Genomic DNA, 10,980 nt, shown 5'->3' on the forward strand with positions numbered 1-10,980 from the left:
TTGTAGGAGAAAGAGGTTACCTCCATCCAAGTGATGAGGTTTGAAACTTGATTCTCTTGATGTCTCTAGCTCAAGGTTTTAATTTCCAAGTGTTCTAACCTCAAAGTCTTCTTCCATGTTCTCTAGAACGTAGGTATGAAGAATGAAATAAGAAAATTGACTTAAGCCTTTAAGTACACCGTATGTACTATTGGCATCTACACATGGCGTAGAACTCCTACGAGTTGTGTTTCTCCTCTTCAATCGTAACATCGTATTATGAACAATAATAAAGGGACATTGACATGATTGTTTAATCATTTATATGATGGTCCACCAACAAACATAAATTTTAGTAACAAAAAAGGAATCATAATTACATTTGATGGCTCTATATTACAAACTTGCATCAAAAGGTGTACAAATATACATAGGTATCAAGGAAAAGCTTCAAGGAAATATAAGCATGTATGTACAATAACTACCTAACATCCTCAAAAATTGCCAATTGATCAGACACAACTTCAAAGCATTATAAGCTTATACATATACATTTAGACATCCCAAAAAAAGACTATCCCAAAATCAAATTTATACACCACATAAAACCATCAATCACTAGATTATCCTATAATAAAATAGATGATAATCTGTTTTGGCATTCACAACTTCGACCTCATTACCTACAACTTATTTGTCAACTGGGCAACCTCATTTTCAAGTTTTACTTTGCATGAATTCAACTGCTTCTAGGGTTTTTCCAACTGACTTACCTTCTTTTGAAGTTGGCCAACGTAAGTATTGTTGTTTTTTTTTTCAAAATAAAAAATTCAATTATTTCATTATTTGATACCAATTGTAGATAAAAACTCGATATATATGGTTCAAATTTACCTGAATATACGGACTTCTACCGAAACAACCCACACAATACCATAAAAATAAACACGCCTTCTTTTCAATACCTGAAAAGAAGGAAGAACCGATTGATTTTCATCTCTCGTCGGAATCAATCCCACCACAATTTCCCAATTTTCTTGTAAAGTTTTATCTCAATCGATCATAAGTTCATAACAAGTCTACAATGGGTTTGAAGAATCTGTTCAATAAGAAGAAGAAGAAGAAAACCAACGACGATAACAGCACCCACGAACGCCAACACGAAAGCGAAAGTGAAAACGAAAACGAAAACGAAAACGAAAACGAAAACGAAAACGAAAACGAAAACGAAAACGAACCCACAGTTCCACCGACGACCGCTGACAAACCGACTTCAGAGACAACGCGTGTTAACTCCTTGAATGCTCGCGTTCGAATCGAGGAGGAATTGGAGCAGATTTTTAAGAAATTCGACGTTAATGGAGACGGGAAGATCTGCTCATCGGAGCTGGGATCGATCATGGCAAGCCTGGGACACCAGCCGACGGAGGAGAAGCTAAAGAACATGATCAAGGAGGTGGACAGAGACGGCGATGGGTTTATAAATTTGCAGGAGTTTATTGAACTGAACACAAAGGACGTTGATCCAACGGAAGTTTTGGAGAATTTGAAGGATGCATTTTCGGTTTTTGATATCGATAAAAATGGGTTGATCACGGCAGAGGAGTTGCGGAATGTTTTGGTTAGTTTGGGGGAGGAATGTACTATCGCCGATAGCCAGAAGATGATTGCCGGCGCCGATCGTGACGGCGATGGAATGATCAACTTTGATGAGTTTAAGGTTATGATGAAGATGGGTACACACTTTGATTCCATGGGGTTGCAGCAGAAACAGGTGCCCTTCAACAAAGATGAAATCAATTAATTAATTAATCACTCATTTTATTTTCTTCTTCTTCTTCTTCTTCTTCTTCTATATTTCTTCCATTGTTTTAGAATTTTAGAAAAAGACTCAAAAACCATATTCAAAGGAATGAAATTTTTACTGTTGGTCGATTGAATCATACCTTGTAGGATTGAATTTTGGATGTCTAGCAATTTTTTTCGGTATATGCAATAGTTTTTTTTATTTTATTTTATTTTATTTTATTTTTTAAATTTAATAAGTTATGTGATAATATTTTGTTTTAACATAGAAGAAATATGCAATGTTGTTTTTATCGGCAGTTGAATTACTTGAAACGACATTGCCAAATTATTTCAAAAGTATTTTATTGCATAAATTTTTGAAAATATTAAATATTGTTGCTATTTAGGCCTTCAAAATTCAAATTGTGATGATGACATGACATTAGCATGTATAAACATAATTTTTAACAATTAGATGGTATACATAGCTCGAGTTACAAAAATTGAAATTTTGGATGACATATTATTATATTATTCCCTTTTTTGTTAAAAACACCCTAACGCCATACTTTCATAATATGAATATAATTTTTGGCAAAATTTGATAAATATAAGAATGATGTATTAAGTTGTTTTCACCCGTTTCCTATGGTTTTAGCATGTCTAAGCAGGCTACCCGTTTCCTAGGGTTTTTCACTAGATGGGTTTGTAACCGGTTTCATTTATTAAGATTCTAACATCTAAAATGGATTCATAAAATTCAGATCGGATCAAGGTTTAAATATACATACGTCAATACAATAAAAAAGATAAGAGATAGATTGAAATATTTTATAATAAACCATTTAATTTTTTTTATCACATTTAAACTTATTTAGTTTCATAAAAACCAGTTACCCATCCAAATTGAGAAATAGGTTTTGTTTGTGCATCTCTCTATACAGGTGACAAAACACGTAAGGTGTCCAACGTATAATTTTGAATATTAGTCAAAATGGTCAAAGTTGGGTTGGATGACCGTCTCTCACCTCGTCACTTTTTATAACTATTTAATAACTTCAGTGTAGGGCAACAATATAATATGATTATTTTTTATCATTAAGTCTTTTCCAATTAGAAAACTTTTACAAACAACGATTATACCCATCTTCATTTTCCCTTTTGAATTATTAACGTTCAAGCAATGACTTCAGTAAAAGTATAATCAAAATCAATTTTATATAGATAAAGTAAAAAAAAAAGTGCTGCCGATGTAGAATTATTAACATTTATTTTCTAAACACCCTTTTTATAATATAAAAAGTCTAATTAACTTAAAATATCAATATAAATCATATACATATTTGTAAAATATAATTGTATAATGTGTCCTTAATTATTTTTTGAAGAAATTTGGCAAAAATAAAACTTGTAGGTATATAAGTATATTATGTTAATAAAAAATACTTTGTTATATAAAATATACAAAGAATAATACTTTCTTAGAAATAAACATTTTGCTAATTTTGCCAGTTTCGGCCCGTTACCTCCCTTTCTTTATTTCTATACCTCTAGTTTTTTTGGAAACGGTAAAGGAGTAATGTTTGTAATTTATGCTCAATTCTTTGTAAAAACTTTATTTTTCAACCAATTTCTTACTTTAGAAAATAATCATTTAAATCAACATTTAAATGGTTATGGTATATATTTACGAATTACGATCAATGAATATCCCGATTTAAGTAATCACGATTCATATATTCATATTACTCACTTTACTGGAAACTATTTCATTTTTTAAAGCAGGTTGTCTAAAATAGAAACTTACTCTTATGCTGTTATGCATATTGCCCAACAAAATGTAACTTTCTCCTAAATCAGTTGAATAATTAAGTTTACTCAGATTTTACTTCCATTTATGATATTGAAACGGAAGAACACATAATCAGTATAATTGTAAGGGATTAATCTCGATTTAAATTTGAAAATTCAGCACCAAATTTATCGTCGGTTGAAAACCAGATCAAGTTTATCCCTTTAAGACTCTATGTACATGTATCTAAAGACTAAAATCCCCTAAAAAAACCAGAAGATTCATAAGAACACATACTGACAAAGACAAAAGTTCTCCCTAGATTTTGAAAAACTAGGCAGCATCATCATCATCATCATCATCAACTGTCAACACGAACGAAAACGGAATCCTACTTCATTTAAGATCTGCCGATCGACATAGGCCTGTCGGAAATCCCCAAAGGCGAGCGGCAATGCTTCTGCGATTTCGAAAATTCTCGCAACACCGATCTCATCTCTGACTGTTCGATTACTGTCGGATGATTCGTTTTCTCCAGCTCTTGTCTTATCTTCTTCACTTGGCTATGAATAGCAACCATACTCGGCACGCTTTCCTCCGCCGCTTCACGGTGGTTGTTGGTGTTGATCTCCATTTGTTCTTATCTCTTTTAGCTCTCGTCTCGCTTTGCGTCTTGTTCCTATGGATATTGTGATTGGAATATGGGAAATTGGGAATCGGATGAGGGGTATTTATATGGGGTTTTAGATAGAGAGAGAAATCGGACATGATATTTATGATATTTTAGTGCTTGGAAATTTTGGGACTTTATTGAATTTCTTTTTTTAAGGATTAAGGGATGGTCGTTTTTAACATTCTTAAAAGGTAAGATCAAAAGACAAAGATGGAGTGCTCGTAATATTTATCCGATCTTCTATAATTTTATAACGATTTAATTTAGGGTAAATCGCAACATATCTTTTTGTTATTGTTTTATTTTAAAATACTATGTGTAAAACTTATGGATTATACGGATTGATTAAAGAAATAAAATATTAAAATGTAAATAATAAGTATTTTTTAAAATAAAATTTTCAAATAATGAATGAATAAATATATTAATTGCAATTTTTTATAATATTTATTACATTTGATATTTTACATTTATAAGTATAAGATTATATGGCTTTTTAATTTTAAAAATTGAAAAAAAATCATAAATTGAAATGTGGATATTATTTATTTAAAAAATATCACAAAACGACCAGTGTCAAAACCTATTATTAATTATAGATTGACATGTAGCAAAAAAAACTTTTATTTATTAGAAATGATGTTTAATATTTTTATGTAGGTTATGCTTAGTAGGCTAGAACAACTGATTGGCTAATTGAAAAAAAATTTAACGAAACCATAACTACTAAATATTAAATAATATAAAAACATATAATTCTAAATTATTTAGAAGGGTTTTTCATTTTCAAAACCCTAACTACTTATAAAAAATAATAAATAAAACAATTATTTATATTCTTTAATAATCAGTTTAGAAACTATTTATATTTAAATATTCAAGCCGTGGCAACTTACTAAAAAATGATTATTAGAGTTTTCACCATTTAAATATTTAAACCATATCAACTTAAATAATCCGCTTTTTTACTTTTAAAAACTCATGAAAATTGGAAAGACTATTAGAGTAGCTTTTACAAACATAAGATTTCCAATGAATTTAAAAACATCTTCAATTTGAGAGTCTTTTCATAAAGTTTTGTCACTTTGTGGTGTCTATGTAACAATATTATCAATCTGAAAAAAATGCCAAAAAATAAGAGTCTTTTCATCTATTTTAATTGGTTGAATATATATGTACTCACCATTTCAATTTAAAAAAAATTGATTAAAAAACCTCATAAAAGAAAGAAGTTATTTTTTGAAATCTGAAAAAGCTTTTAATTAGGAAGCTCCCATAATAGGAAGGCAATTTTTCATAATCTTAAAACACGAAGTTTTTTAAAAAACGGAAAAAACAAATTTTTTTACTTCCTCAAGTAAACTAGAAAGACCAAAGGGGATATAGGTGGTTTTCGGGTTGACTGATCCAACCCTTCAAATTTTGCAGCACAATGTAATTCTTTTGAGAAATTTTCTGAAGTAATGTAAATTTTCCTACATGTCACCTTTAAAAATCATGTATTCTACTCCTACGATTTTGTCATGCATCCGCCACTGAAAAAGATCCAAAACCAAAACCATATCCAAAAGATTTTTTTTGGACAAAATTACAAGAATGGTCCCTGTGGTATGCCAAAACTAGCAACTTTGGTCCAAAATGGGTTTGGCTCGCAAAGATGGTCTAATAGTTTCGTTTTGTTGCGAGTTTGGTCCAATTTCCTATGAACTTTTTTATAATGACGGATTTGCCCCTTATTATTTTATTTTACATTTTTCTTTTATTACAACAATTAAAAAACAATTAAAAATAAAACAAAAATAAAATACTCTCTCTCTCTCTCTCTCTCTCTCTCTCTCTTATAAAATACCCATCGTACACCATCAGTCTCCTTCCCTTATTCCGACCTCCACCTTCACAACCCCCTTCATAGCCACTACCGACCATCACTGCATCACATACTACCCATCGACTCTAACGACGACACCACCTCCTAGAAACCCTAGCGCCATCGATTTGGATTACATCTCCCGACCACTGTCGGCTGCTTATTGTCATCATCGACTTGTGGATGCGATAATCACCGCCCTTCCCCATCAACTCCCCCTTCTGCCCAGTTCTCCGGCAACAAACCCCACCCTGAACCGGTGCTCCGTTTTTCTTTATCCCTACCAACATCACACCTTATTCCAGCCTTTTCCTTATCCTATAATCATCTATGTCTCTCTACACAACCACCACCATCCGCCAAAACGAAACAAAAATGATGTAGGCAATAGTTACTAGATCGGAGTTGAATCGGCCTGGAAACTCCGATATGCTTGGGTCAGATCTATTCTTTTTCTCTACCTTTTTTTTCTCTATTTAGTGTTGATGATTCCACCGATGATTCTAGTTGTGTTGGCTTCCAGTCAAGGTAGAAGCAAAAGGGGGAAGAGAATGGGGATGGGTGGGCTGGGGTGTGGTTAGTGGTATTTATTTCTTAGGGGCGTCGTCGGATCTTTGGGTAGGAAAGGGTGGGATAGTTTTAGTGGTGGTTGAACAACAAAGTGAAGAGAGGCGATAGATAGATGAAATCATCGACCCTTTTGAAGACCACTATTGTCGTCTTCACTTTTCTTCTCCCACAGTACCCTCTCTTTGTTATGGTGGTCGCCAATTTAGATCCAAGTTGTATTATATGTTTGATTTGCTGGTTCACAAATTGATTGATTTGTTTATTTAATTTTCGGGTTTGAATTGGTTTTGATAACTCAGTTGAAAGGAATTATGGGCTATGTTATTTTTTCTGGATTTGAACATGAATCGATGCTTTTTCGTCTTGAGAGAGTTGCCGAATGTGGCCTTTATTCGACAAGTGAGATGACGGTTAACGGAAGTGGAGGTGGTTTTGGTAAATGGTGATACGGAGGGGAGAGATAGAGGAACGGAAGGTGAGAAACCGGTGGTTAGACAAAAACAATGGCTACCAGCATGTGGTGGTAGTGGCATTGTTTTTTTTTTCAGTGTAAATATCAGGTGTTTGGCGATGGTTTCAAGATTTTCCAGGTCTGGTGAATTTTCCATGTCTGATGTGTTTTTATGTGTTTGGTGAATAACATCATCAAATGTAGGTGGGGAGACAGTGGTAGGCAATGGTAGTGGTGGTGGCGTATGGTGGTGTCGGTGGCGGCTGATGGTTGTTGTTGTGGCAGCAGGCATGTTCTTCTGAATGTGTTCTTGAGTGTTCCTGAAGAAGAGAGAGAGAGAGAGGGAGGGAGGGAGAGAGAGAGAGAGAGAGAGAGAGAAAGAGAGAAAGAGAGAGGATGAGAAAGAGATGTATTTTGTTTTTGTTTTATTTTAAATTGTTTTATAATTACTGTAATAAAAGAAAACAATAAATAAAATAATGAGGGGGCAAATCCGTCATTTTAAAAAGTTTCAAATTTTTTGGACCAAACTCGCAACAAAATCAAACTTTTGGATCAACCTTGCGAGCCAAACCTATTTTGGACCAAACCAGCTAGTTTGACATACCACATGGACCATTCTTGCAATTTTGTCTTTTTTTGGGTTAATTAAGTCGTTTGTAATGTAGAAATGATTTAACCGTCTAGGTCAAGATTTCTCTATCATACTTCATAATCTCCTCAACCACCCATCTACCTCACCAACTCCCATTTCCACTTTGCTCCAACTCTAACTCATATTATTTCGACATTGCGCCTCCAAACTCTTATTCTTTTTAGTTTTTACTTTTTCCTTGTGCATCTCTAATTCTTACCTATTCAACTTGTCTAGTATTTCAATCAAACCTGATACCACACATTTAAAAAATCTAAACCTTAAGCCCCAACACGACACGTACTCAACACAAAATTAAACAGGTTGACACAACACAATAATTAAACAAATCGAATTAGAATCAAGATTTATCAACTTGTTTAATCATTAAATACCACGAATCCAACACAACACGTTTGTTAGATCTAATCAATTCTAATTAGTAAAGTCAATTAGTTGTGTGAGCCAAACTTACTCACAAATTTGGCGAGTCCATTGACATAAGATTTCATAGTAGGGGGTGCTCGGGAAAGTTAGAGGTTGTACGATAGTAGAAAAAATAAAAATTTTAAAAGATTTCGAAAAATTTTCTACTATGGCTGAAAAATTTAGGGGTTGCTAGTAGCACCGGTGACCCACCCTAAATCCGTCCCTGTTTGTGTGGTAAGTGGTCACTTTTTGATAATTGAAAAAGATATGTGAGCATTAAATATAATCAATTAAATGAATAGGTCAAAATTTTATTATAACATTTAAAATGTAAAATAAATTATAAAAATTTCACGCACGTATAAAATATTAAAACGAGGGTTGACGAGATGCAAATTTAGAATGGGTTTGACTTTTGAAGGCCATAAGGATTGACCATTAAAATTCAAAGAGTATATTAATCAAGTTTCAAAGGCCGCCTCTACATTTTTTTTCTAGGACTACTGATGAATTTGAACATGGTTTTGTTTGCGTCCATTTGACCTACCCAAAAGTCTTTAAATAACTCTTATTAGTATAATCATTGTAATAATCTTCATCATTTTGTTAATTACACAATTTTTTTATTTTTTTATATATTTAATCATTTAACTTGTTATATGTGTTTACATATTACCAATGTCACCGGCTATAGCATGCGACAATGATAATATCTAAACACATTAAATGGTTAAATGTATATCGATTCTAAATTTTACTTTTTAATTAATAAATATGTTTTTGTTCTGTGAAATATTTTATATAGCCTCTTATAATTTTTTTTTCTTTTGTTTTTAAGCATATATAATATTTTTAAAGTAAATATTATCTAACAATAAAATTAAATATATAACAATAAATATGGAGGGTCTTTTAAAAAAACAAAAAGAAAATATTACTTAGCGAATAAAAAAACAAAAAAAATCTATATGATGTAAATGTTTTAAAAATATTACAACTTTTTAATATTTTTTAATTATAAGTTTATAAACTTTTATTTTTTTATTACAACGGCTCAAATTAGTATTTAACGAAAGTATTTTAAAATGATATAAAAAATATTAAATTGTCATACAAAATTGTTGATTAGGGTAAAAAGCCTCGTTAATAAGAGGTTGTGAATGCACTATATTTATATAAAAGAATATTACAATAAGGTCCTTACACTATACAATATGTATAAATAAAAATATAAACTAACACACCCCTCAGTTTGAGCGTGGGGTTTACAAATGTTCAAATTGTTTCGAAAACCCATAAATAACCGTGTAGGAAGACCTTTGGTAAAAATATCTACAAACTGATGAGCCGATGACACGTGAAAAACACGCACATGTCCAATAGCAACACCTTCCCTAACAAAATGTAAGTCTATTTCCACATGCTTGGTACGTTGGTGTTATACAGGGTTAGAGGATAGATACATGGCACTCACATTGTTGCAAAACACAATCGTAGCTTTAGATAATGGACATGATAACTCGAGAAGTAGGTTGCGAAGCCATGCAGCTTCAACAACAACATTTTCCACCCCACGATACTTAACTTTAGCCGAGGATCGAGAAATTGATGGGTTTTGGTCACAAGACATCTTATGTGCTCATACAAACCCTAATGCTTGGATCTAGGTTTCTCTATTGTACATGCTTTGAATCCAAGACTATAAACCCTAATTCTAGCATATGGAAATCAATATTAACATATAATTAGGTTTAAGATATTACCTTGATTGTTATGTAGCAATAACAATCCCAATTCCTTCTTGAATTGACTTTGGAAGGCTTAGAGTCACAAGTGTCACTCCTTTAATGGCTTACAAACACCATAAGCAAGTGGAGAAGGTATAAAGAGAGAGGAGAGAGGTAGGAATTCGTCCTTAGGACTTCTTGGGAAGGCTTAGACGAATTCATGAGCCTTAGGGGGTTTATATAGGTGTAAAAATTAGGGTTTTAGTCCTTATCCTTATCTAGTTGCTTGCCCACCAAGCAACCATAAGATAAGTCTTAGAAACCCTTATCCTAGTCGAATTCTAAGGCATTATCTCCTTAAATTCGTTCACCCTATATTTAAGATAATCCTTATCTTATTTTGTAACTATCACATAATTATAATTCAGCCCCTCTAGTTTAATTAATTACACTTGATCACAAAATTAATTCTTAATTAATTATTGACCAATATTAATTAAACAAATATGATTTCTCCTTTAATATATTATTCTTATAACATATTAATAAATCATAATAACCTTTCTCTCTATTTATTTCTCCAATCAAGTTGCTTTGGTGAAGGCAACCCAAAAGGACCATGCACCATCGGGTCAAGTACATACCAAAATAGTTATGGACTTAGACACTAATCCAACAGTCTCCCACTTGGATAAGTCTAATAACTATTATGCGTATGACTTCAGATCCTGATCTGCAATCGTAGCTTTCCAAAGCCACTGTCAACTCTGATCATATCAGATACGCGTGTCCTTAGATAAGGGATCATATATTCCTCCATTCTAGATATCATATGAGATATGATTTCAAATCATTCTCTTTGTAGTATATCTAGATTCCCGATTTATGATGACTGACTAATTGAACAAATCAAATTAGCCCTAGCCCGGCCGAGTATTTACGTTTGTCATCACTAAATCATCGAGGGGCCCAAAGATATCGCTTTTATCCTACTTTGAATAAAAGGAATGGATAAACTTTGATACAATGCTCGCTTGCACTCACGCACCGAATCACACACAACAATATGT

General features: G+C 32.5%; 1 protein-coding gene across 1 annotated transcript; it reads left to right on the top strand.

The window, feature by feature from the left end:
* Positions 1-283: 283 nt before the first annotated feature.
* LOC111915822 (probable calcium-binding protein CML25) lies at positions 284-1,922 on the top strand. The gene has a single exon (XM_023911462.3). The coding sequence runs from the start codon at positions 1,064-1,066 to the stop codon at positions 1,781-1,783; it is 720 nt and encodes a 239-aa protein (XP_023767230.1). The 5' UTR covers positions 284-1,063; the 3' UTR covers positions 1,784-1,922.
* The last annotated feature ends 9,058 nt before the right edge of the window (positions 1,923-10,980 follow it).

The sequence above is a fragment of the Lactuca sativa genome, chromosome 4 (assembly GCF_002870075.4).
Source record: "Lactuca sativa cultivar Salinas chromosome 4, Lsat_Salinas_v11, whole genome shotgun sequence".
Lineage (NCBI taxonomy): Eukaryota > Viridiplantae > Streptophyta > Magnoliopsida > Asterales > Asteraceae > Lactuca > Lactuca sativa.